Genomic DNA, 25,777 nt, shown 5'->3' on the forward strand with positions numbered 1-25,777 from the left:
TGCCCTGGGACACTGGGTGCTGCTTTGGGGGTGCCAGAACCACCTCGCGGGGACCCGGCTGTCTGCACAAGCCTCCTAGAGCACCTCAGAGAACCCACACCTCTCGACTGCATGCTGCAGCCAGGCTCTGCCCAGGCCTCCTTCTCCCCCAAAGAATCCTGGTGGGAGAGGGTCCCCAGGCAGGAACCCCAGCCCTGGCTCTGCAGACACTGAAGCTGAGCAGGAAGGAGCTGGAGAAAGCCCAAGTGGCAAGTCAAGACAGGCCTGGAGCAATCCCGTCCCTGCCCCTTGGTGGCCCTGGGGTGCAGCAGGGGGACACACTCCCGAGCATCTCACCTGAGCTGCTGGGGGTGGGAACCTCATCCTGCACCTTCCTGTCCTCTCCAGAGGGGCTGCAGCGTCTGCAGTCAAGTCCAAGTCACAGCCCAGCGGTGCGCCCAAAGGCACCGGCCTCACCCCCACCCTCAGCTTCCTGAGCTGTGAAACGGGACGGGTGGGAGACGGTGGTAGAGACCCGAGGGTTTCCAAAGGGCTGAAAGAAACTGGTGCAGGCCCAGCTCCCTGGCAGAGCATCTGCCTGGGCAAGGCCTGGGTTCTACGCCTGGCACCACCAGAAAGAAAAATGACTCACTAATGTGGAGGTGGAAAGTGAGGGCACTACTGCAGCAGAGAACACTCCGGAACCCGCAGATCGTCCCGTGGGCAAGGTCACGGGTGGGCGAGCTCCGGGAAGGCAGGCCTCTCAGGCCCGGCTCCTTGACCAGACACTTGTGTGCACTCCCACTCAGACTTTATTAAGCAGGGAGGACTGGTTACAACCGGGAGGGGGCAGGGAAGGCCCAGCCCCCCACCCCACCGACAGTTCACACAGTATAAATAAATAAATAACAGGAGGGGGGTAAAGGTGGCACAGCAAACACTGACCACAAAGGGGGCAAAGAAGCCTGCCCGAGCCGTGGCCACCTCAACACTGGACAGGTACCGGGATCAGGCAGGGGTGGGGCTCTTGGTCACAGTCTTTGGGGAGGGGTATCTTCAAACCTGGCCCCTTATGTACCGACTCGGAACCCCTGGCTGGTCCATTTGGACCCAGATTGTCAAGAGGCCACTGTCTCTAGGACTTTTGGATCATTCTATTTGGGATCTAAGAGACCAGTGGGTCGTTATTACTGATGGGTCCACCCAGGACCTGGGACGATCTCCGATCATTGTCACCTAGCCTTCTGACTGGCACCCCTGGGTTCCAGGACATGCAAGGGTCACTGTTCCTTCAGCTCCTATTTGGTCCACTCAGGACCCAACACTAGTGAACCACTGTCACTTGGCTTCAGAATGGTGCCCTCAGGGCGAGGGGCTGTGGTTCCGAGACCTCCGATGGGTCAGGAACCAAGGGGACGAACCCCAAGGACAGGCAGGGCTCTGGAGGCCCCAGGGAGGGCGAAGGGGCAGGGAATCCTCAGTTGGCACCAGCGCCCACGTTTCAAGGAGGGGGAGGCTGGGTCAGAGGTAAGGTCGCCTGGCTGGGTCAGGCCAGGGGAGCCTTCAGGCTGCTGGGGCAGCTCCTGGAACAGCAGAGAGCCTGGCCATCGTTGGGACAGGGCAGTGGCCTGCAGACCCTCCCTGGGTCCCAGCCTCCAGTGCAGAGGCCAGGGGAGGGGGCTGTGGGCCGCGGGGACTCCTGCCCCGGGCCTCCACCTACAGGCTCAGAAAGGGGAGGACGGGGCTGGGCTGTGGCTGGTGGGTCAGTCCTCCAGGCCCTCGGTCAAGTCCGCGATGCTCTCCACGTAGTAATGGGGCACTAGGTCGTGCTGGCCAGCCGCCAGGTAGGCCTGGGCCTCCTCCAGGCGGGAGACGCCGGTGAGTGTGAGCACGGTGGTCATGCCACAGCGGTGGCCGAAGAGGATGTCGGTCTCCAGGCGGTCGCCCACCATGAGTGTGCGGGCAGGGTCCACGCTGAAGTGCTCGGTGATGCACTCGAACATGTAGGGGCTGGGCTTGCCCACCACCAGGGCCTCGCGCCCCGAGGCCATCTCCACTGCGGCTGCCAGGCTCCCGGTGCCTGTGGAGAGAAGGGGCAGCGGTCAGCGGGGCTGGAGGGGGCAGGGATGGCACCGGGCCCTGGAGCCAGAATCTGAGAGGCAGTGTGGCCCAGGAAAGGCCGGGCACCGCGGTCGGAGGCTCCCAGGTGTGTGTGGACGCCACGGACCCCACACCCAGAGGCCTGTGCTCTGGCTCCTCCACCGTTCCTCCCGGGAGGGCTAGTTAACCTCCCAGTGCCTCCGAATCCCCAGCTCTAAAGAGGACATTGATGACACTCATCTCCCATGGGCACTGTAAGGGCTCAAGGGGCCACTGCAGGTAAACGGGGCTGATTCAGTCAGTCCTGCCTCAAGTTCACTGTTTTACTCTGGCAGCTGTGTGCCTCCAGGCCAGCCACTTAACCTCTCTGGAGTTTCCAGGGACTTGCTGCAAAATAGGAATCCAAGTAATACCTTCCTCCAAAGGGATGCTGTGGGCACCACAGGGGCCAGGGCTTTGTAAAAAGAAAAGCACATCACCAACGGCACTTGTGGCTCCTGGCACTGGAAACTGGCCCAGCCTGTGTGGAATGCAGCAGGGCAGAATGTTCCCACTTCTGTCCTCGGAAGACAAGGGCAGTGATCACCAGAGAATGCCAACTAGATACAAAACGCTACACGTCCGCAGAGTGCGGCTACAGTAACCACCACAGGCCAAACGGTGGAACCAGCCCAAGAGTCCAACAATAGGTGGCCTGTCAGGAAAGGCCAGTCCTGCCCCGGCCCAGGACCAGCCGGCTGCACAACGGGAGTCCTGTGCCTGTCCCACAGGCTCGCCCCTTCGCACTGGCGTCCTGACGAGGTGACCACGTGAGGACCCACTTACTAGGCACGTCCTGGACTGTCAGAGGCTGAGCTGGTGCTCATGGGTCCTGCGTCACAGATGGGAAAGCTGAGGCTCAGTGACATCAAGGAACTTAGCCAGGGGCAGCAAAGCACCTTGCACTTGGGTGGGTCTCACCCAGTCTTTGGCTGGGCTGGCTTGGGAGGGTGGATGGTTTCATTTTATGGGGAATTTTGTGAGCTAGTTGTTAAAAGAAGACACAACTAAAAAAGTCAACTACCACTGGCCTCCGTGGCACACACCTGTGACCCCAGCAGCTTGGGAGGCTGAGGCAGGAGGATCACCAAGTTGGAGGCCAGTCTGGGCAATTTAGTGAGACCCTATCTCAAAAATAAGAAGGGCTGGGGATGCAGCAGCTCAGTGGCAGAGCTCCTGGCTTGGGGAAAAGAGAGAGAAAAAAAATAGATTCTCAAAACCCATCATTAACTAATTATTATATCACCTTTTTTTTTGGCAGGGCTGAGGACTGAACCTGGGGCACTCCACCGCTGACCTACAACTCCAGCCTTCCTTATTTTTTTACATTTCGAGGCAGACTAAACAGGGCTTGCTAAATTGTTCAGGTGGCCTCCGACTCGTGCTCCTCCTGCCTCGGCCTCCCAGTAGGATCACACGCGTGTCCCACTGCACACAGTTCACCGTACCCCACGTTTACCAACCTGCGCGCTGAGGTCATTTACACTTGTGAAGACCGAGATGCCACTGGATCTCCCCAGCTCTGAGGTCAGGGGCCTCCGGCGCCCAGCGGTAGATCTGAACCAGCCCCGTGTGAGCGCTCACCCCCAAGCCAGTGAGCGGCGTCGACCGAGCTCTGCCAGCCGTGAACCACTTCTCAGCACCCAACCGCCCGGCCCAAACACCTGGGCCCCGCTCCCTCCTTACAGCTGACAACACTCCGCTTCGCTGAGCCAAAGGCACAGAAAGGAAGAATGGGTGGGGACGGCAAGAATCCCTAGCCCTGCAGCCTTCAGATAAGGAACTTGGCCAGTACCACAGCATCAGGGCAGAGGCGGAGGGAGGGCAGGACCCCAGGGCAGCAGCCTCTCCCTGGCACCTGCCCCGGAGCACGCCTGCCTGGTTTCCGGTTGGTTTGTTTTGTGCCGCGACCGAACTCACGCACTGATTGAACTCAAGCTGCTCCACCAGGAGCTACACCCAGCTGCTTGTTTCCTTGAGAATGGGATGGGAAGGACTCCCCCGAGTCACGCCAAAGTGGTGTTCTTGGCTCAAGAAAGGCTTCAGGCACCAGCACCTTCCTTTCCCAAGATGGAGTGGTCACCCTTGGGCCCCAGGTCCCACTTTATTCATTCTGCTCATATTTACTGAGGCCCAACCCGATGCCAGACACAGGACAGAGCAGCCCACACAACAAAAGTCCTTGCTCGGGTGAGCACGGGTAGGGAAGTCTGTGGATCCAGCTGCCTGGGCGGCCGCCAGTGTCCACCAATCACCTTCCGCAACCCAGCTGCTGTCTGGCCGCTGATAACTGTATCTGCAGTTCAAGAGGCTGCCGTGTGGCAACAAGGTCCATGCACAATCTAGGAGGCCCGTGGGGTGGGGTGGGGGAGGGGACGTCGGGGTGGGGGACAGTGTTATTTTAGATTTGACGCACAGGAGGGGCCTCTGTTAACACTTTTACCATTTTGAAATAGTGTTTCAAATGGGCACTCTTCAGTCCTGCAGGACATGACCTCAGCGCTGCATGTGTTGAGCCTCTGCCTCCCCCTCGAGGCAATAGGAGTGACCAGCAGGGCGGGTGGTCCCAGCCTCATGGGTACCCAGACCCTGTGGGCTGGTTAAGCAGCAGCCTGGAGGGAGGCCTGGCAGGGCACCTCTCCCCCCAGAGCCTTAACCTGAGCCTCGGGGACTCCAGGGAAAACACTTCCCAGCGTGGCCCGCAGGCGGGGAGCTCAGCAGCCGTGACCACCTTCTGCGGCCCTCCCTGCAGATTTATGGGGAAACTGAGGCTGATGGGGTCAAGTGGCAAGTAAGTCCAAGGCAGAGCCAGAAGAGGCCGGGGGCTAGAGAATCCCTTCCTGCCACCCCATCATAGCACTGTGTCTCCTTGCTCCCTGTCACCCTGCCCTTAACTTGCCTCCTCCAGGAAGTCTTCCCAGGTGCTATCAGCAGGAGGCCCTCCCTGATAGCCCATCACTATCCAGGGCCTACCTCCCCTCATTCAATACTACTCCGCCCCCAGGATATGGTATCAAGGACTGTCTGGGGCAGGGACCCCCAGAGAGGGAATGACAGAGATCTGTCCCCTGTCCCCTGCCTGACCGTCGTACACACTCATCACTGCCCACAGGCTTCTGCCACATCCTGCTCTAGTCCAACTTGAACACTCTGTGACCAAGGAGCCTGGGCCTGCCCTCCCCACAGGGTGGAGCACCCAAGAAGACAGCAGGGAAAGGTGGAGCACCCAAGAAGACAGCAGGGAAAGGTGGAGCACCCAAGAAGACAGCAGGGAAAGGTGGAGCACCCAAGAAGACAGCAGGGAAGAGCGCTCTGGACGGGGTGTATCACCAGAGCCAAGTCCGGGTTCCCTGGCTCTGTCACCAACTTACGGTGTCCTCTTGGGCAGCTCACTTTTTCAGAGGGAGTCTATGACTTGGGCCTGTTCTGGCTCTGCCTGGACTTCTCTTTGCCTCGGTTTAATTAAGAAATGGGACAAGCTGGGTGTGGTGGCGCACACCTGTAATCCCAGTAGCTCGGGAGGCTGAGGCAGGAGGATCGTAAGTTCAAAGCCAGCCTCAACAGCTTAGCAAGGCCCTAAGCAACTCAGCAAGACGACCTTGCCTCTAAATAAAATACAAAAGAGGGCTGGGGATGTGGCTCGGTGGCCCTGGGCTCAATCCCTGGTATCAAAAAATGCAAGGGGGATGATACTCCCATCTCTGGAATAATTTGTAAATCAAATGAAAACAGACTTCAATGTGCTTCATGAAGCGCTCCTCACACGTGGGAGGACTCGGCTACAACACGCACCATCTGACCAACTACTAGGTGCCAGTCACTCCCCCTGCATCACTGTTCCCTCAGGTGTAACTGGCCGTGGCCAGCATTTCCATTCTGCACCCAGGCAGCCTCCTGGAGCTTATGTAACCCAAAAAGATTACACAGTGTACAAATGGAGCTGGAAGTCAGGTCACACTCCACCTGCCTGCTGTCCACACACCTGCCTTAGCCTGCCTCTGGGAATGCTATTCCCACCCTCCCACGGGGGTGGGGGGAGGAGACGATCTTTCCAGGTTTCTCCAAACCCGAACCCATGGTGGATAAGGCAAGAATGACAGGAGCCCAGGAGGCTAGTTCCGGAAGTCCAGGACACCTGGATTCCACCTGCTTATCTAACTAACTCCCTGGGCTTATCATCAAACAGGGACCCCATCACTGCCCCTCTCAGGTAGGAATTACCAGGTGCGGACACAAAGCACCCTGGGCTCTTGCTGCGTGGGGGCTTCCTTCCAATCTCTCCTGTTGGCCACCTGTACCCGCCCCCAGGGGTGGGTGGTCACCCCTCTACCTGTTTCCCTGCCAGCTCTGCGCTCACCCGGGGTCCGGCTGCCGTCGCTAAGCGGATGCCAAGGGTCGCGGTCGGTGGCCACGAGGAGGCACTCAGGGTCACGCAGGTGCGCGCACGCTTCGCTCAGCTTGGCGAAGGAGAAGTGCTCGTCGTAGCCCACGAGCACGGCGCGCACGCGCGTGGCCGCGCCGCCCTCCACGCCCGGGTCGTCGCCGGGGTCCCCTGCCAGGCGCAGCCCCGCGGCGCGCAGCTCGGCACGTAGCCCCTCGCCTCCGAGCACGAAAACGACGCCCTGCGCGTCCGGCGGCCCGGGCAGACGCTGGCGCAACAGACGCGCTGCGCACAGCGCGGAGCTGAAGAGCTGCTCAGCGCGTAGCCCCCCGAATCCCAGGCGCGCGAAGCGGAGGGCCAGCTCGGGCCGCGCGCGCCGGCTGTTGTTGCTCACGAACAGCGCCGCCTTGCCGGCCCGCGACAGCCGCTCCACCAGCTCCGGAGCTCCCGGCACGGCGCGCTCGCCATTCCACAGCACCCCGTCGCAGTCGAACAGGACCCCCTGCGTCCGACCCAGCACGTCGCGCAGGGCCGCGCCGCGCAGCCGCTCGCAGCGCGCCATGCAGCCGGCTGGCTGCCTGCACGCCCGTGCCGCTCTCCCTCCGCGGGCACGGCGCGCTCGCCCGAAGTGCAGGCCAATCAGTGCGCTGGAAGGGCAGGGGGCGGGGTCTTGGCTTGGCCTGCGGCCAATGGGAGCAAGAGTGTTCGAGAGGAGCGCGGCCGCTAGCGTACAGAACTTGGAGAAAGGGGCGGCACTGCTGCCGCCACCGAGAGGAGGGCACCAATGAAAAACCGGCTTGGCCCTTAGCCCCGCCCCCTCGCTCTGCTGGGTTAGTGGAGGCTAGTTTCAACTCCCACTTGCTCCTTTAAAGGGGTGGGAGGCTGGGAGACGGATGCTCGTTCTAACAAATAAGGAGCTATGAAGAGAAGACGCGGAGCAAATAAGCCTCACCGTCGCCAGCCAATCACAAGCTTAGGAGAAGTGGTTGCTAGGAGGAAAACAGATGCTAGGAGAGACGTTTTGGGCTCGAATCTCACTGACCTCTGGACCGTGGTCCAATTCTAAGCAAATCCTGAGAAAAATGTTGGGACAAGAGGCACATGGTATCTTAGACGCGGGGATCCTTAGTTTAGGCCAGTGGTTCTCCATGCTGGCCGTGCTGTAGAGTCCCCTGGGAAACTTATTATTTTTTTAGGTGTAATTTACATCTGATAAGATGCTTAAGGCCTGAAATGTCAGTTCGATGCTTTTTTTTTTTTTTTTTTTTGGCGGGCGGTGGGGGGAGGAGTTAGGAGTGAACCCCAAGGCTCTTGCATGCTATGCAAACACTCTGCCACTGAAGTATACCCCTGGCTCCTTTTTAAATTTTTTATATTATTTTATGTTATTTTGGGAGAGTTCCAGGGATTGAACTCAGAGGCACTCCACCACTGAACCACATCCTCAGCCCTATTTTGTATTTTATTTAGAAACAGAATCTCACTGAGTTGTTTAGTGCCTTGCTTTTGTTGAAGCTGGCTTTAAGTTTACGGTCCTCCTGCCTCAGCCTCCTGAGCTGCTGGGATTACAGGCATGCACTGAAGTGGCACCCCCTTGCTCCACAGAAAAGCCCTCTTCACCATGGCTGATTTTAGGACTGTCAGCAAAAGAATCCCTGCGAAAGAGTCCAATGTAGATAAACTTCCTATTTTCGCCTCGCCCTGTTTACTTGGCCACTGGCCGAGAAGATACCAGCACTCCAGGTGCTGGACACTCCCTGACTAGTTTTTCACAAACATGTATCCAATATAGTAGTTTGTAGAAATGTGCAAACCAGGCCTCTGGCCTTGAGCTGGGCTTCACAGAGCTGTCTACATTTTTAAGATAAGTTACAACTGGGCTCCATGGTGACAGCTGGCAGGGGAGGAAAGAGAGGGGAGCAGAAGCTCTCCCCTTCTCAGGTGTTGTCCTCGAAGGGTTAACTTGCCCAGAACAGAGAGAGAAAAAGCTGCTTTTATGTGAACTTCTGCAGACTGTGAGCTTCTGAGCCCCTCCCTTACACGCTGGGGATAAAACTCTGAAACTCCCTGAACTCGGGGTTCAGGGGCTTGACTGATTACAGCAAAAGCTGTGCCCTCTGAAGCTGGCTGCAGCCAAGTAAAACTGTTTCCTGCTGTCTTCGGTGCCCTGTCTCGTCTGTCCCTACAACAGCACCACTGCGCCCAGCTAAAATTTTATTTTGAGGCAAGGTCTCACCAAGTTTCCAAGGCTGGCCTCGAGTTTGCCATTGTGCCTCAGCCTCTCCTGTAGTTGGGATTACAGGTGTGAGCCACTGTGTCTAGCAGTTCGATGACTTTTTAATTATCTATTTAGTTTATTTAAAAATATATATTTATTTTTTAAGTGGAAGTTGGACACAAAACTTTATTTTATTTATACTATTTTTTTTTAGTTGTAGTTGGACACAATACTTTTATTTTATTCATTGTATGTGGTGCTGAGGATGGAACCCAGGGCCTTGCACTTGTTAGGCGAGCGCTCTATTGCTGAGCCACAACCCCAGACCAATCTATTTTTGGTACTGGGGAATGAATTTAGGGAATCCCCCAGCCCATTTTATTTTTTATTTTGAGACAGGGTCTCACTAAATTGCTGTGGGTGCTAAACTGTTGAGGCTGGCTTCAAAACTTTTTTTTTTTCTTTTAAAAAATGTGTTCTTTTTAGGTACACGTGGCAGTGTATTTTGACATATTATACATACATGGAGTATATCTTATTCTAATTACGATCCCATTCTTGTCTGGTCTCAAACTTGCGATCCTCCTGCCTCAGCCTCCTGAGTAGCTGGGATTAGAGGTGTGGGCCACGGTGTCCATTAGAGGCTTAACCCTTTCTTCCCCTCACCCCCTAGTCCCCCCTACTTTCTATTCCCCAGTGCCCTGGGCCTTTGGCCTCTGACCTTTGCCTGGAATGTTTCTCCTCTTCCTCGACTTGCTCACCTGCCTGGCTCCTGGAGGACTCTCCTTAGATGCTGCCTCCCCCAGGAATTCTTCCTTGATGAACCCTCCCCTGAACACACCTCAGGGTCTGTTGGGGGTCCCCCCTAACTAGGCTACTAACACAGGCTCCTGGGTGCAGGCCTGACTTGGGGAGCCAGCGCAGGCCGGCCACACAGCAGCCTTGGGAAGGTTGAGAAGGATCCCTTCCTGCTCCTGGGGAGCCCTGCCTGCCCCCCGTGGCCCGGGGTGGGGAAATGCAGTAGCAGCAGCCAGCACTGCCAGGCGTGTCTGTGCACAAGGTGGTGCTTGGTGCTCACAGGAGCGTCCCCCGACCCTCAGAACACCACCATCGTGGTGGGACTGTCTCTTACCAGGAATCAGTGTTCCCGGGAAGTTGAGTGAACTGCGCAGCTGTGGGGAATCGTCAGACCTCATTCCGGTCCCAGGCCCGCGCCTGGCTGCGTGACCTTAGCAGTCACTTATTTCCAGCCTCAACCTCCTCCCCTGCAGGAGCTAAGGGCATCCACTCCCCTGGGGGATTGAACAGAACCTGCACAGAGAAGCACAGCAGGAGCGGGCGCAGCTTCGGAGGCGCTGGCTGCTAGCGTTTCAGACTGGAAGGAAGAAGGTTGCCAAGGGACATGTCATTCTTCCCTTTATAAAGTGGCTTCTTTATTTTGAGGACAAAAAATAAAAACTATCATTAGGGCAGGGCTCCAGTTTTATCCAAAATAATTTATTGACCAGCCTTATAAAAAATATATTGGCAAGAGAAAAATAAGTCTCATGAGCAGGCAAGCCTGTCCTTCCTTCTGGTGGCTTCCCTGGGACCCTGCCAGAGAGTGAGGAGTCGGGGTGGTCCAGGCTGGACAAGGAAAAGGCAATTTCGTGGAGGACTGTCCTGAGCCCTCCTGGCCGTGGGGGTGACCCAGTGGGCACAAAGGCACTTGTGGGGGGAAGCTGGAGGTCGCTACTCCTTGGGAGGGGCAAGGCTGTCCTGGGAGGTCCAGGAGGGAGGGGACATGGAGGGGACGCGGAGGGCTAGCCAGAGAGGAGCTGCCTGCTCAATCGGTCTCCGAGGCTAGGCCCCTGGGCCGGGGCTGAGGGGGCACAGCTGGGGGAGTGGGGGCCGCAGCTGCAGCCTCAGGGACCCCTCTGTCCCCTGTGGTGGCCCCCAGGTCTGCCTGTGCAGGCAGACTCATGGAGACTGGGTCAGGGGAGGCTGGCCCCGGGGAGGCCAGGCCAGGAGAGGGTGGTGAACGCCGGCTCTGGCGCCGGGCTGGCTGAGGGGGGACAGGGGGCAACGGGGGTGGCACAGTGGGGGCCCGGAGGCTGCTACCCACCAGACGGCGGGGCAGAGCTCGGGGTGTCACAGGGCTGCTGGAGCCAGGGGACACGGGCGGGGCTGGCGGGGAGGAGCGGGTGGCAGAGAGCTGCGGAGGTGGCATGGTGGGCCTGGCTGGCGCCGGGCGCTTGGCTGCGGAGGAAGGAGGGGGACGAGGTCAGTTGGCCACACGCTGCTCCCCTCTGCCGGGGATTTCCCAGCTGGCCCATCCTCTGGTCACTGTCCAGCTCCTCAGCCCTCCAGCCCCTGTGCTGCCACCGGGTTAGAGGAGCAGCCCGGTCCCTCCCTGCTCCTCTGCCACGTCGCCCAGTTTTCTCTCCTCACTGGACTTGTCCTCTGAAATCACCTTGACCCTTTGATCTTTGCTGTTGGTTGCCTGATCCCATGACTAGAACTGACCCCAGCGTGGCCACCTAATCAGCCCGTGGGCACAGTGCGGGGACATATCCAATCAACATGTGCCACCTGTCCCCATGACACTTGGGTCTTGTTCTCCCCTCTCAGAAACTCCGGCTCTCAGAGACCGTCCCCCGCACAGCTCTGACCCGAAGCAGTCGAGGGCTGGGGGGAGCCAGGAGGAGGCCTGGACCCTGACCCTAGCTCCACTGGCTGGGACCTGGGGTGACTCTTTTGCCCGCTTTGAGCAAACATCTTCCCCCTCCTCCAGGAAGGTCCCTGCGCGGCCTGGCACCTCCTGACACTGCTCCGGGGCCTCTCAGCTCAACAGAGTATACCAGGTGGAAAGCTCCGGAACCCTGGCAGGGAGGGCTTCCCGGGGTTGAATGGCCTGGGGAGGACTCCCCTGACCTGCTCCCCAGGCCACCTCAGCCAGGTTGACAGGTGAACAAACCAGAGGTGCCCAGGGGCCCTTCCCGTCCCCTTTGAAGACGCCCTGCCCCTCTGCCCTCCGTGGTCTTGGGCTTCTGGGGGCCCGGGACACACCCATGCTCACGCTGCCTAACCCGAGCCCCACTCCCCAGCTCATTCCCACACAGCCTTCCCGGGTAGGTGCGGTTACTGTGCCACCCCACAGAAGATGAGGCTGAGGCCCAGGCAGATGATGTCACCTGCCTAAGGTCACAGAACTGGAATTTGACCCTGGACTGCCCAGGTGGCAAAACGTGGGCTTCTGACCACCTCTGTTCCTGGCCCCTGTGGTCTCAAGAGCTGGGCTGGACTGGGGCTGCCCACCCCCTGTCCCCTTCTCTGCCTACACCCCAGGTAACTCACTCCTCCGAGCCGTGTCCTCTGCTGGGGCAGCTGTCTCTGGGGGGCTTCTGTTGACCTTGGGGGAGGCTGGTCGGGGTGGGGCCTCAGCCTCTGTCCTGCCACAGGAAGGAGAGGAGCAGGTCAAGCTGGCCTGTGTCCCAGAAGTCACCGGGATCCTGGGGAGACTCAGGCAGAGTGGGTCCCCCAGTTCACTCCCGTCACCTTGTGGCTGTGCTGGGGATGTGTCCCCAAGTCAGATCTCCTTGGGAAGATGCTTCTGGCATTGGCCAGGGTTTGTGGCCTCTGAGTCCCTGCCTGCCGTGTGACCTTGTGGCCTGGAATAAGAGCTCTAAGGGCAGTGTTTGACGGGCTCATCTGAGGACATTTAAGGTGTGGACCCGGCCATCCGCGGGACCTGAGTGCTACCTGCTGGGTTATGGAGGCAGCATGCCCACGATCTCTTCCAGATTTAAAGGAGCAGGGAGAAGACTAGAAGGTGTACATCAATTCTAGAAAAGTCTCCTCCCAGTTTCCTAAATCCCAAGGGCCTGGAGCGTGCTCGGCACACAGCAGGTGCTGCGTCAACACCACACAAGGGGACGCGCGAGGCTGAGGGGCATGGCCTCAGTCTCCACCACCCCCTCCACACTGGGGGACCAGGCTCGGGGCTGAAAATGCTATGATCACATTTCCCACATCCCAGGAGAGGGTGCCTCGCTGACGTTGCAGGGCCGGCAGAGGGCCACGCATGCTCGTCCTCCTCACCTTTCCTTGGGGGCCACTGAAGCTGGGGCTGGGGCCAGGGTGGCAGCTGGGGTGGGCACAGCAACAGGGGGCAGCTCCTCAGACGCAGGCCTGTCGCTGACCTTGTCCTGAGGGGCGAGGGCTGAGAAGAGGCCTGACACGTTGAAGTTGATGTCTGGAGACGGGAGGAGCAGGTCTCGAGTTCAGGTCTCCACCGGCCTCTCAGGGTCAGGGCCACCCTCCCTTCCTGTGAAGGACCTGGGCTTCACCTCCCACCCCACATGAGCTTGGTGACAGTCCCAAGAGGTCGATGGGATCACCCCCATTGCTCAGAAGAGAGACTGAGGCTCGGGGTAGAGGAGGCTCCGGATGAGCTCCCGAGGACTGAGGATGGTCTCGGGGCCCAGGGCTGGGAGGCAGGTGACCACGGAGGCATTCCCGAGGACAGCACTCACCTCCAGGGAAGAGGGTGTCTGCGTTCTGGATCAGCGCCTCGACCACGCCCACCACCTGGATGGAAGACACGGAGGCCGCGTCCAGCTGGGCCTGGTCCCTGGCACAACACGGGGGATGCAGAGGGTCATCCACTAGGTATCATTTCAGTGGCCCCAACTCTGGCCCTGTGCTGGGCACTGGGGACATACAGATGAAGTCCCAATTCTCAGAAAGCTCAGAGACCATCCGTTGAAGGCAAACGGATCACTTCCCTGTCCTTCACCCATGACAGACATCACTAGTCGATCACGGGCCCCTTCCCCACAAGTCTTGGGTCCACGCAATCGATTTCAGTACTTGGGACGAAATCTTTGTGCTGTCTGTGGCCCCTTATGTAATGATGATTCTTCTCCTGTCAGCACTTTACAGTTTATAAAACATTTCCCATTCATTATCTCATCTAGTTCCCCCAATAAAACCTTGGAAGTCTGTATAATTTCTCCCCAGTTGGCAGACGGGGAAGTGGAGGTCCACAGGGTAACTTCCCAAGGCCCATCTGGACGGTGGGGTGGAGAGAGAACAGGAGCTCTGGACTCCCAGCTGCAGCAGCAGGCTGTCAACCACCCATCACCGCCAGTCCCCAGAATGCCTGTTTCCAAAGCTCTGTGGGGTCCCTAGTCCCTTTGGGCTTCTCCTCACAGCAGACTTGGGAATAGGAGATGCTCAACCCACTCCATGGTGGGGAAACTGAGGCCCAGCAAGGTAAACAGCAGGTGGCTGGGGAGGGGACTGCTCCCTCCTGGTCCCCCGGCCCTCGGCCCTCACCCTTCCTTCTCAGGCGGCCACAGTAGGTTGGGCCCCAGGACGATAGCAATGTTGCTGGGCGTCATCTTGTTCACCTCCTGCTCCTCGGCCAGCCGTGCCAGGAACTTCATCAGGTACCTGGGGCAGGAGGTTGGCTTGGGCCGGGCAGAGCATCTTGGGCCACGGACACCCACCGATGCCCCTAAGTCCCGAGGACTTCCCAGCCCAGGGTTTCCAAACAGGGGGCTTCACAGGGTTTTTGTTGTCTCACTCTTACAGTCCTGGGGGTTGAACCCAGGGGCGCTCTGCCACCGAGCCACGTCCCCAGCCCTTTTTAGTTTTTATTTAGAGACTGGGTCTTACTAAGGTGCTTAGAGCCTTGCTAAGTTGCCGAGGCTGGCTTTGAACCTGAGATCCTCCTGCCTCAGCCTCCTGAGCCACTAGGATCACAGGTGTGCGCCACTGCGCCTGGCTGATTTTAAACGTTTTAATAGTTTAGCTGGCCCAACTGTGTTGGCAAGGGCTAGGATGAGAGTCCTCCCAGCTACCCTTGCGGCAGGGACTTAATGACCAGGTGCTGACACCAAGTTTCCTGCCCAGGGCCAGCAGTGGCAGGGGCGTGGCTTAGGGGTGTAGGATTCGTTTATTTCAATAATAGTATTAAAATATATGTATGTCCAGTACACCTAAAGAACTACTGCTTGGGACACAGTGACAGACCTGGACGGAGGCCCGGGGCTCCTGAGTCCCAGCTAGTCTCTGGGACTAGACTCAACTTGGGGACGGCCAGAGGTGGAGGTGGCCCGGGCTCACCTGAGGTTGCTGAGGTTCTCCTGGGGCAGGCGGTGACAGGCTTCTCGGAGGGCCTCCAGCCGGGCCGCAGGCTCCTTTAGGCTGAGGAGGGAGAGCAGCCATTGAGCCCAAGGCTGAGCCTCTGTAGCCGCCTCCTCTCCACCCCAAGTCCTCACCTGGCTGCCCTCATCCAGTCATCGTAGAGGTCAAAGGTCATCAGGGGCTCTGGCAGCTCCCGAAGATAGGACTTGAGGGCACCTGGCAGGAGCAGGGTAAGTTCAGAGGCAGCCCCCAAATGGCCTCTCTGCACCCCCAGGCCCCAGCTCTCCGTGTGTCACATCGACATGTCCAGGCCTGAGAGTTTCTTGGGGCCTCAGACCCGTTTGGCAAAATGTTTAGTGATCCTGATGCTGGGAGAATGTACTTCAGGGGAGTCATCACCAACAGGAGCCCCAAGTGTCCTTGGGTGTCTTCTTGGTGAAGAGAGATCTTAAAGCCAAACTGTCATGGGATTATCTCAGGCAGCTGTGCCCCATCCCCATGTCCCCGCTCCTGCCCAGGGCTCCCTCCAGCAGGCACCTGCCACAGCGTGGGGGTCTGAGCAGAACGCCTCCAGGCCGTGGGGGTCCGAGGCCATCGTCTGCTTGAGGCGCTTCAGCACCGAGGCCCCAGCGGCCAGACGGAAGAGGCCCTGCGGGGCAAGAGCAGCAGGTGAGGGTGGACAGGGGGCCGGCAGGACGCACAGGCTGGTGGCCGGGAGGCCCTGGCCTCCGCTGCAGGCCCCCACTGGCCTCGGTGTCACCGCTGGCTGGTCAGCGGGTGCACACCACAGGGTCTGTGGACCTTCCAGCTCTCAAAGCCCATAATTCTGAGCAAGAGGCAGGGTTGAACCCCAGGGGAAAGCTGTGAGACAGGAGTCTGGCGAGGAGCGGGGGTAGAGGGGAGGCCCAGCATGGGCTGAAAGGGCCAAGGTACCCACAATGCTAAGGTGCAGGGGACAGATATGGGCCAGCATGTGACAGTGACGGCACTGTGGAGCTCCTGGCAGCAATGACACCTCCTCGTGTGACTCCGGGCAGGTTTTCCTCTTTGCCTCCATTTCCCCCTTGCAAAGTAGAGCCAAATGGTCTCCCTCCAAGGGCTGGAGGGTCATTAAGTGGAGCATCATCACGTGGAGGCTGTCGGTTCAGTAGTAGGAGTCCGGGCCTTCTCTGGGGACCCGTGCTCTAACCGGAGAATGACAGCCCCAGGACAGGGCTGCCTAACAGTCCCAATGCTAAATCCTAAAGCCCCCCACTGCCCCAGTGGTCCCACCTCTTCCTGCATGCCCTCAGAGAGCAGCATCAGGACGCAGGCCTCAATTGGCAGGGCAATGTCCCGGCCCAGCTCTTGCAGGTGGCTTGCCAGTGACACCCCATACACCCTGGAGAAGGGGGCGGCCGTCATCGAAGGGGAGGGGTCTGCAGGGATGAGACTGGTCAGAGGCCCAGGGTAGACAGGCACCCCAGTATCCTCAAGGTGGTATCACCTTACCCCTTACTCCACACACACACTGAAAGCACTCATGATACTTCTTGAACTGGCCACTGCCTCTGCCTAGGCCAGGCCCCTCTCCTCCCTCTGACTCCTAGGCTCACAGTGGCTCGAGCAACCTGTCCACACAAACCTGACCCAGACTGCCCCTGCTCCAAACTCAACCATGGCTCCCTATTGCCCTTCAGGATGAGGTGCAAGCTTCTTAACTGGCTCTGGGCAGGGCACAGTTGGGGGTGTGGGGTTGGCCAGCCATGTCTCCACCTGCTTGACTGTGATTGTCCCTCAGCTCAGCCAGGGCTGTGTCCAGTGAAGACAGTGACCTGCGATGATAATCAGCCTGAATCTCCAGGAGCTGTGGGGACAGACAGACATCCCCGAGGGAAGTTGAGAAAGATCCACAGAGCGGATCCCCTGCCCCACCGCAGGCCCTGGCCCTTCTTCCACCCGCCGAGCGGCCTTGGACTCACATGAATGAAGTAGTTGGCATATGAGTCCTCCTTGGTGGCAAAGTGGTACAGATCCGCCAAGTACTCATCCTTGGGACAGAGAGGGGAGGGTGTATGCCAGGTGAAGCTGGGGCAATCGTCCCGTCACTCACTCATCAGCAAACACACCGCGTCCCGCCTCCTGGGGGTTGGCATGGTGCAGACAGTGGTGCCCACGAGGTGGTGGCCGAGCAGATTCTGCCTGGATCCCAGCTCTGCCGCCTTGGAGAATCATGTCACTTCTCTGAGCTTCCTTTCCTCATCTGTGAATGGGGACAGTGCCCATGCTGCCACCCTGCGCCCGGTGCCCTCACCTTGCACTGCTCCACCTTCCTCTTCAGCTCCTCCTCCTCCTCCTTGAGCGTCTCCACCTTGTTGGCTGTGGTGGGGTGGCCGTGGCCGCCTGGGCCGCCGAGGCCTTGACTGCTGCCTGAGTTCTTGGCTGCCTGGCTGAGCCTGGGGGTGATCCCAACGGGGGGTGGTCACCAGCCCCATGGCATGTCCAGAGCCAAGGGTCCCTTCCGCACACCTGACCAACGGCTTTCTAGGGTTCCTGGCTTGGGTGAGAGTGCTCTGGGGCGACCCCTGGTGTTGGATGTGGTGATTACAACCACTAAACTCAGGGAGCAGGATGGGCCTCCTGCCATCCAGGGATCTTGGAGATTGCAGGTTTCCTAGGGGTCACCGTGACACTGGGATTCCCGTGATCACTTTCCAGCACGTACACAGCCTCTCATGTACCCTCCCCACACTTGTTCCCACGGACCAGCCATGGGCCCAAGCACACACTACCCAGGGGGCCCTGCAGTCTCCTAGTGTGGCAGGGGTCTCAGAGCTGTGGCCTGACCCAGGCCCCGACCCTACCTGCTCTTGAGGGTGTTCCAGTCGGAGACCAGCTTTTGCAGGCTTTTCTTGTGCTTAAGGATGGTTGGCAGCTCCTCCTGCGCAGGGAGGGGAAGGTTCGGTGGGCAGAGGGAGGGAGCTGGGAGCTGGGGAGGGTGGGACCTGGCGCAGGGGACAGGGTCACCTCACTCAGCCTGCTGAGTGGCTGCAGGACATCCCTCTCCAGGGTCATCTCAAACTCGGCCAGGATGCGGGCCAGCTGGTTCTGGATGACACAGCTCATCTCCAAGGCCTTCCTGTGGAACAGCGCCCGTGGGCCAGAGTCCCGCAGCCCTCTTCCCACTTGGAAGCACTTGGTGGGGCCCCTCCTCCAGGCTCTCTCAGGCCTGGCCACCCTCACCAAATGGGACCCTGTCCCCAGCCGGTCACCTTTTGGTGTGGATGCTCTTGCCGACTTGGACCCCTCCCAACCTAGGATCACTTTCCAGTATCCTCAGATGAGGGTGGGGTCCTCTCTGCTCACCCCATGCTGGAATCCGGGTCCAGCTCCTTGAAGCTCTCGGCCATGGTGGTGGACAGGGCCATGAGGGGAAGCTTCTTCTGCAGGGAATGTGGGGTGGGCTGTGAGCATGAGGGCACCTGCCCCCCACCCTGCCTGAGCTCCCTCGGGCAAGCCCCAGGCAGGGGGAGGGACCAGGAGGGCCAGACACAGGGGGTGGTGAAGACTGAATGACAGGGACGAACAGGTGACGTCTCCCTATAACCACGTACAGAACCCCTATCTGAGGTCCCCTTCCCTCCCTTCTAGAAGTCACCTAATTGGGCAGGAAGGAATCCCAAAGTCCCATCAAGGACTAGGAAACTACTGCACAGAGAGGGTAGGGAACTTACCCAAGGTCACACAGTTGGAGGGAAAAAAGGAGGAGCTAGCCTTGGAGTGGGACTCTTTCCCCTGCCCCAGGGTGTAACAGTTGGCTGACCTGGCCACCTCTGAGTGCTGAGCTCAAACCTGCCACGGCACCCTCTTGCCAACCCCATGTTCTGGCCACATTAAACTGTTGACTGACTCCCCCACTCTCCCACCTGGAGTGACAGACAGCACCTAGCTTTGGGATCAGAGACCAAAGGTCAGACCGGACTTCTGTCCCTTGCTAGTTGTGTGATCTTAGGTGAGGGACTTTAAGCCTATTTTCCTCATTGTAAATAGCATCTCCCACTGGGGCTCTCAGCACCCCGTGAGAGACAGGCTTGATCATGTCTTAGCAGCAGAGTGGCATCGCGGGATCAAGATAACACCAGCGAGTGTCCCTCAAAATCCAGCATGAAAGCCACTCCCTCCAAGGCTGCCCAGGGAGATTGCTCTGTGAGCTGATTGGACAGAAAGGTTCAGGTGCTGTCAGAGGCCAGCGGGGGGGCCCACAGGGATGGTGCAGAGGGGCAGGGCCAGGAAGGGATGGGGAAGCCAGGGCTTTCAGGAGTGAGGTACCTCCCCAGGGGCCTTGGGACAGCAGTCTCTTGACCTAGGTGCAGAGGTTCACACTGGCAAGGGAGAGCCCAGCCCTGACCTTGCCCCTGCACTGGACAGGAACCTCCTGCCTGGGTCCTCCCAGGAACCCCCACTCACCACCCGCTTGTCCATGTCGGCCCCACTCTGGCCCTGCAGACAGGCCTGCAGCCGTTTGTGGACATTGTGGGCTGCTCGCTTGGCGGGCTCCAGGCGCTGCTCCACCTGCGAGGGAGAGGTGGCTGTGGGCCGCGGGTGGCTGTCCTCCCTAGAGCAGAAACTCCCTTCTCTTTCCTCCTCCTGCGACCCCGCAGCCAACAGCAAGGGGAATGACTCCAGTGGGGCCCAGCCAGTGTCCCCAAGGGCCTTTCTGAGGCAGCCTGCTCAGGCCTGCCTCCCTCAGCGGGCCCAGACACGTACCTGCAGCAGGTCCTCACCCAGGAACTCGGCAGTCTCAGGAGTGCTGCAGGGAGGGGACAGTTGATGTGGAGCAGGTTGCGGAACCCCTGCCTCCCTGCCCCACCCTCCACAGGGCACAGGGACCCCAGTTGCTTCCAGTGCCCCTCCCAGGTGGGGCCACGCTGGGTGGCCTGCCTGCCTCATCCCAGTTGGAGCACATTCCAAGGGGTGGAAGAGGATACATGACTTCCTCCTCCACCCGGGGCTGTGTCCTGAGTGGGTGGGAGGGCCACAGGGCCCGGCTGTGGGTGGCAGGGGCAAGGCCTCTCTTCTGCCCGCCTTGCAGACTGTCAGCCTGCCCGGAAAGAGGAGGCCTAGGCTGGCCCCAGAATGGGAAGTGTGGGAGCGGGGACTTCTGGGCTGTTGGGCACAGGAGACTCTGGGCAGGGGCGGGCAGCCTCTGGGTCCCCGCTGGGGGACACACAGGGACGCTGAGGCCCCTCGAAGGGTGGCCTGGCTGCCCAGGCGCACACAGGCGATTGTGCCAGTATGAGACTAGAACTGGTCTCTGGACACGCGGTCCCTTCCCCTGGGACCACAGAATGGGGAACTCAGCTGGGGAAGGAGCAGAGGACAGGCCTTCAGAGGCTCCCCAAACTTCCGGCCTCTGCTCCTCCGCCAGCTCAGGAGCTGGGGGAGGGCGCAGGGAGACCAGGGGACATTTCCACCTGGGCTGGAGAAAAGCAGAAGCAGGACCAAGAAGCAGGAGGCCTGTGGGCAGGCGGAGGGGACAGGAGGGGGCAGGACAGGGACAGCGGCTTCTCTCCAGACCAGGACAGGGTCTGTTCCCCTGCCGCAAGGTCTGGGTCCCTCCCCCACCTAACAGCCAGAAGTGGTTAACTGTCCCCATTGTCCAGAGGGCACAAGTGAGGTCAGGGAGGACGATCACTCCGAGGCTGCGGAGGCAGAGAAGAGCCAGGTCCCTGGTCGGGGCGGTCTCCCCCGAGCAGCCCCCTCCAATCGGGGCTGGGGCGCCCCTTCCCCAGAGGCCAGCTCTGCCTGGGAGTCGGCGGCCTCGGTGGGGAGGAGAGGGCAGGGTTCTGGCGGCCGGAGGGCGGCTGCCCAGCTGTCCCCGCCTCCCCCACCCGTCCCCCACCCTCCGCGCCCTCTGGGGTCCTGCGGGGCCAGAGCGGGGCTGGAAGCGGGTGACACTCACCGTCCCAAGCTGCCCGTGTGGGCCAGCTGCCGCATGCGGTGCAGCTGCCGCTTCATCATCGTGGGGCCGGCCTGGGCGCGGGGTCGCGGCGGGGGTCGGGGCGGGCGCCGGCGCTGCCTCCCGCGCCGCCTGGCCCGGATGGGTGGGCGGCGCTCGGCTTCCTGGGCCGCGCGCCCCGGCTGCCTCCTCCCGCCGACTCCGCCCCCGGCCCCCAGGTCACTCCTCTCTCCAAGTTGTCGTCCCGCTCTCCCCGGGCTTCCGGGCCCCCCACGACCCTCGCTCGGCCGCCCCGCGAGTGTCCCGCCGGCCGGCCGCCCGCGGTCCCCAGGTCGTGCGCCCGGCTCCTCCCCGCCCGCCTGGCCCCGCCCGTGGCGGGAAGCAGGTAAGCCGCGGCCGCCACCGCCCTCCGCCGCCGCGGGCCTCGGGTACAAACAACCTTTGCACCCCTCTCAAGGAGAAGGAGGGCTCCGCGGCTGGGAGGGAGGCCCAGGGGGCCTCTCTGACCCGTGCTGTCCCTGGGGCCGGCAGAGGGATGCGGCCCCGGCTCCCTGTCCCGGAGCACCTCTGTCCCGGCTGCCCCTGCTGGCTGGCGGGCTGGGAGCTTTGACTTCTGGGACCACCGGCTGCTGTTACCCTGGGACAAGTCCCTGGCACTCTGCGCCCCTGTCCCTAGTGCACTGCTGTCTTGACCCCGCCCATCTGCTCCTCCAGCCTCCCAATTCCTGCTCTTGTCCCCCTGTGGAGGACCTCAGCAGGGACAATTTCTTGCATCTGTAAAGCCCCTTCTCCTCTCATTCCTCCTGGCAAACGTCCCTAACTCCTGCCCTTGCCCTTTTGTAAGTGGACGATGTGGGCGCTGTTTCCGGAGTCAGCTCTTTGGCCTGCCCAGCAGGTACTCGGTAACGGCTGGTTATACAGGACAAGAGCCACTGAGAAAGGGCTGTCCTTTCCCTTCCCAGTGTGGCTGGCAGGCATCAGGGGAGGGTGTGCGGGAGAGGCCCCAGCTCCCTCCACTTCATGAAGTCAGTTTCTGTTCTGTTCCAGCTCTGCCCAGCGCCTACTGTCTGTGGTGGGAGCACCTTGGCTTCAGACATCTCCATGTTCCTAGTGCCCAGAACAGGGCCTGGTACCTACAGAGTGCTCACTGGAAACTGGCTGCCCTCCAGTCCCTGAAGGAGGGTCTGGCAGGCCCCATGGAGGCTGGAGGAACTGAGATGGAACCCAGCAGCTGCTCCCAGCTGGGAGCCCACCTGAGTGGCATCCTGGCCCCAGGATCAAAGGCTCAGGTCTGGGTGAGGGGATCCCTCCCCACCTCCTTTCCCCTCCCAGGAAGGCTTCTGGCCAGGGATCCTGGGGAGGGTGTGGGGAAGCCCTGGTGAGCCGAGTGCATATTGTGGGCCTGGGTTTGGATGTCGGGGTTCTGGTCCTTCCCTTCCACCTTTCCCACTAGCCAGATCCTAGAACTTCCTTGTGGTTCAGTTTTCTTGTCTCTGCAATGGGCACAACCTGTTGGGCACAGCCTTGGGAAGCTGAAGATTCCCAGGCTGGCAGCCTGACCTCAGGTGCCAGCTCTCCCACCCTGGGGAAGTCTCTGGACTCCACCATGCTCCTGCCCTCAGCTAGCTCAGCCTCCAGCCCAAACCACATTGGACTTGGGCTTGTCCAGCTACTCATCTGGTCTGAAGGTTCCTGAGGGTGAGGCCTGGCTTGGTCTAGGAGGGGACCCGTCCACATGGACTTAGCTGCAGCTTCTGTGGAAACAGCCAGCATCGTATCAGGGATCCAGGTTCCCCTCTAGCCTGACCCAGGAGACTTCTGGTTCTGACCTGGCCTGGGCTGCTGTACCTCTTGACTGGACGACCGGTGTGTTTTAGGGCCTCTCATGTCACGCGGGGCTGTTGAGTCATAGAAGGCTGGAAGCCCCAGAGCTTGGGTCTGAAGCTGTCTTTGGAAAGATGTTGTGATCAGATGCGGTTTCCATCAGTGAATGCTGGGATCACAGGGATTGTGGAATTTTTAGAAATTGCAGGTGTGGGGTCTGGGGGTATGGCTCAGTTGGTAGAGTGTTGGCCTCACATGCACAAGTCCCTGGGTTCAATCCCCAGCCCCACAAAAACAAAACAAAAAGAAATGCAGGTGCGGAAAGGCCTCAGAGGTCACCAGCTGACCCCTCCCACGTCCTTTCCTAACCAAGGGGCCTGTGGCTTACCTGGCTCTACACCAGGTTGTGTCTCCTCCTGGGGGGAGTCCTGGCACTCATCTGGCCCATGCAGAATCCCTGGGAGCCCAGCAGTGTGTGTAGTCCTGGGAGCCCTGTGGACATAGTCCACCCAAATGGCAAGAGAGGACCTGGCGTCAACCACTGTGAGGATAGAGCTGTAGCGGGCCATGGAGCTGGTCTGAGGCCATCTTGCCCAAGATGGTGCACCCCCTGCCTCGGTGTCCCCATGGTAAGATGGACCATGGGGGCTGGGAGGCTTAAACAGATTAATGTGGAAAATGCTTAGAAAAGTGCCTGGGCCATTTCTGGTTTCCTTTGTTATCCAGCCCACCGAAAGCCCCGAGTGGAAGGAGCCCTCACCCCACTCCTCCTAGGTCGCCCTTGAGATGAGTCTGTTGCCTCCCACAGTCCTTAGCACATCCTCCAGTGAGCTTTGTCTTTGTCCCCATTTTACAGATGAGATTGCTGCTACTGGCCAGGGCCCCTTGCTGGCTGAGTGGTAGAGGGCAGATGTCAGCCCCAAAGCCCACAGTTGCTTTCCTTTCCGTGGTGGCAACGCCTGGAAACTCCATTAGTACTGGCCCTCGCCCCTGCTTCAACCTGTGGCCACTTGGAGGGGCCCCGCGGTCTTGGCACAGATTTTCCTGCACCAACAAATGTGTGACAGAGAGGTGTCTGTGGGGAGGCAGGGTGCAGGCGGGGCAGCGGCTGCTGTGAGGTCGGCAGTGGCGGGGGCAGCATCCCATCTGAGACACTTGTACAAATTGCTAGTTTGTGGTCAGCCTGGCACTGCGCTGTGTGGCCTCTGCCCAGAGCAGCTGGGCACCAGTGTGCTCTCTGGGATTCTAGAACTCCTTTGCCCTCGCCCCCAGCCAAAGGACTTTCCAGGAACCCTCAGGTGGGGCTGAGGCACAAGGCCTCCCATCAGTAGCCCCGGGATAGTGTGTGCCCTTGCCCCCGGCTCCAGAGGACCAAAGTCAGGGCTGACAGAGGCTGGAGGAGCAGGCTCCGGGGCCGGGAGTGCCGTGCGCCTGGTGGCCAGCTCCTCTCTAGACTGTTGGTGCAGACTCCAGGTTCTGCATGTGTGACCTCCAGAGCTGGCCCAAGCCTCAGTTCCTGTCTTCCCAGGGGAGTTGAGACTTCATGGAGGGGCTGCAGGTGTGGCCTTGGGCCAGGCTGGCCTCCTGGGTCCTGCGCCCTGGCTATGAGGCTGCGGAGACTGAGGGAGCGGGGGAGGGCTCCCCGTTGCTCTTGGCATCTGAACAGGTGAGCGGTATGCCGTGGTTACCAAAAGACTAACTGCTGCCCTGGCCTAACGGTGGCCAGAGTGTGGCTTCCATGACAGGAAGTCCCATGGTCTTGGCATGGTGGTGGGGGTCACCCTTCAGGAGAAGAGCTGCTTCCCCTGAGCACCCTGCCCAGTCCAACTCCAGGCCTGCCTGAAGCCACACAGGGCCTTCCAGGCGGTGGGGACAAGAGCCCCTCCTCTGGTCAGAAACTGCTGGGACCCTCAGACTGCTATTAGCCCATGTCCTGCCCTGCCCCAACCCTAGGGTGCCAGCATGAGCTGAGGACCGGGCCTGCCTTGCACTGGGGCACTCCAACAAGACTGGCCTGGTGGGCAGCAATGGGTGGACAAGGACAGGAGGGCAGAGGGTCTGAGGTTGAAGGGATTCCCTGTCCCTTAACTGCCTGGGTCCTTTGGCTCAGGGACTCTTCTGAAGGGCCTTTAGGCCCAGTGGGTCCCTCCCACCTTTTCAAACAAGAGACCTCAGGGCCAGAAAGGGAAGCACGTCCAGTAGTCACACGGCAGGCCAGCACCAGCACAGCAGCTGGAACCAGCCCCAACTCTAAGCCCACCATGCTGTCTCCAAGCCAACCTGAAGCCCTTCAGGGACAGTAGGACAGTATGATTGAGATGTGACCCTGAGACTCCAGGTGGGCACCTTCCAACTGCGGTTACTTTGGAGGTGTCGGAGCATTCAGGGAAGGGCAGCAGGATGAGATCACACGGCCCTGTTCAGGTGGGACACAGGCACGAGTCACACTGTGGAGATCTGATAGGGAAGAGGCCCCAGTGGGGACGTGTCTCCTGTCACCCTGCACCACCAGCGTGGACCTGGCTGTTCTCTGTGGACAGGGCTCAGCAGCCAAGTTCAGACCAGGAAAACACTGGATTCGACAAAGTAAAACTGGTTTCTTAAATAAATGTAGGATCTCCCAGGTCCTTAGGGAGTGTGTCTGCTGAGAGGTGATGGCCAGCCTCCCCTTCACAAGAGAACCCCGGCTCAGGATGGCAGGCGGGGCTGGGGTCTCCTCACCTCGTGGCCTCTGCCTGCTCGGGGTCTGCACCCTGGCCACCCTGGGTGGGGGTAAGCTGCAGCTGGGGAATGGCCTCCTGCTGGGGTTCCAGGCCCATCTCTGCACAGACCATGGGCCTAGGGGAGCTGGGGCTCAGGGTCCCTCCAGGGCGGTGTGGCCCTGTGGGCTGAGCTCAGGAGGAGGAAGTGCTGAGGGCAGTCCCCCCTTCACATCGGACTCCCCTACAGGCAGCAGCTCCCAACAGCCCCGCCCCCCACCGCTGGGTGGGACGCTCTGGTGGCTCAGCAGCCACAGGCCCCTGAGCAGGGCCTCTTCTGGGCAAGGGGGGATGGGGGGGGACGATGACACCATGGCTGACCTCCCAAGATGGTGACAGAGTTTCACAGGCAGCCCCAGGACCCCTCCTCTCTCCATCAGCCTCAGTAGGGCCAAGACAGCGGCTGG

General features: G+C 60.1%; 2 protein-coding genes and 1 long non-coding RNA gene across 5 annotated transcripts; 1 reads left to right on the forward strand and 2 right to left on the reverse strand.

The window, feature by feature from the left end:
• Positions 1-768: 768 nt before the first annotated feature.
• On the reverse strand, positions 769-7,099 carry Pdxp (pyridoxal phosphatase). 3 transcript variants are annotated; one of them, XM_027935279.2, is made up of 3 exons: positions 6,476-7,099; positions 2,493-2,635; positions 1,782-2,059 (listed from the first exon to the last, which is right to left on the reverse strand). In XM_027935279.2, exons 1-3 carry the CDS (start codon positions 7,059-7,061, stop codon positions 1,877-1,879), a joined length of 912 nt encoding a protein of 303 aa, XP_027791080.1. In that variant the 5' UTR covers positions 7,062-7,099; the 3' UTR covers positions 1,782-1,876. The 3 variants fall into 3 exon arrangements, with proteins under 3 accessions (XP_027791152.1, XP_027791016.1, XP_027791080.1); XM_027935351.2 differs by lacking the exon at positions 2,493-2,635 and having other exon boundaries at positions 769-2,059; XM_027935215.2 differs by lacking the exon at positions 2,493-2,635 and having other exon boundaries at positions 769-2,059; positions 6,449-7,099.
• Positions 7,100-10,437: 3,338 nt separating this feature from the next.
• Positions 10,438-20,900, reverse strand: Sh3bp1 (SH3 domain binding protein 1). Its single transcript, XM_027935428.2, has 18 exons — positions 20,791-20,900; positions 19,596-19,638; positions 19,296-19,400; positions 18,195-18,271; positions 17,856-17,967; positions 17,693-17,769; positions 17,143-17,284; positions 16,811-16,879; positions 16,605-16,695; positions 16,122-16,267; positions 15,387-15,498; positions 14,984-15,065; positions 14,829-14,909; positions 14,037-14,153; positions 13,232-13,329; positions 12,798-12,951; positions 12,054-12,148; positions 10,438-10,955 (listed from the first exon to the last, which is right to left on the reverse strand). Exons 1-18 carry the CDS (start codon positions 20,847-20,849, stop codon positions 10,543-10,545), a joined length of 2,073 nt encoding a protein of 690 aa, XP_027791229.2. The 5' UTR covers positions 20,850-20,900; the 3' UTR covers positions 10,438-10,542.
• A 134-nt stretch (positions 20,901-21,034) lies between these two features.
• On the forward strand, positions 21,035-25,242 carry LOC114092947 (uncharacterized). The gene is made up of 2 exons (XR_003582836.2): positions 21,035-21,172; positions 21,835-25,242. It is a non-coding gene; the product is annotated as an uncharacterized lncRNA (long non-coding RNA).
• Positions 25,243-25,777: the final 535 nt, after the last annotated feature.

Source organism: Marmota flaviventris, chromosome 3, assembly GCF_047511675.1.
Source record: "Marmota flaviventris isolate mMarFla1 chromosome 3, mMarFla1.hap1, whole genome shotgun sequence".
Lineage (NCBI taxonomy): Eukaryota > Metazoa > Chordata > Mammalia > Rodentia > Sciuridae > Marmota > Marmota flaviventris.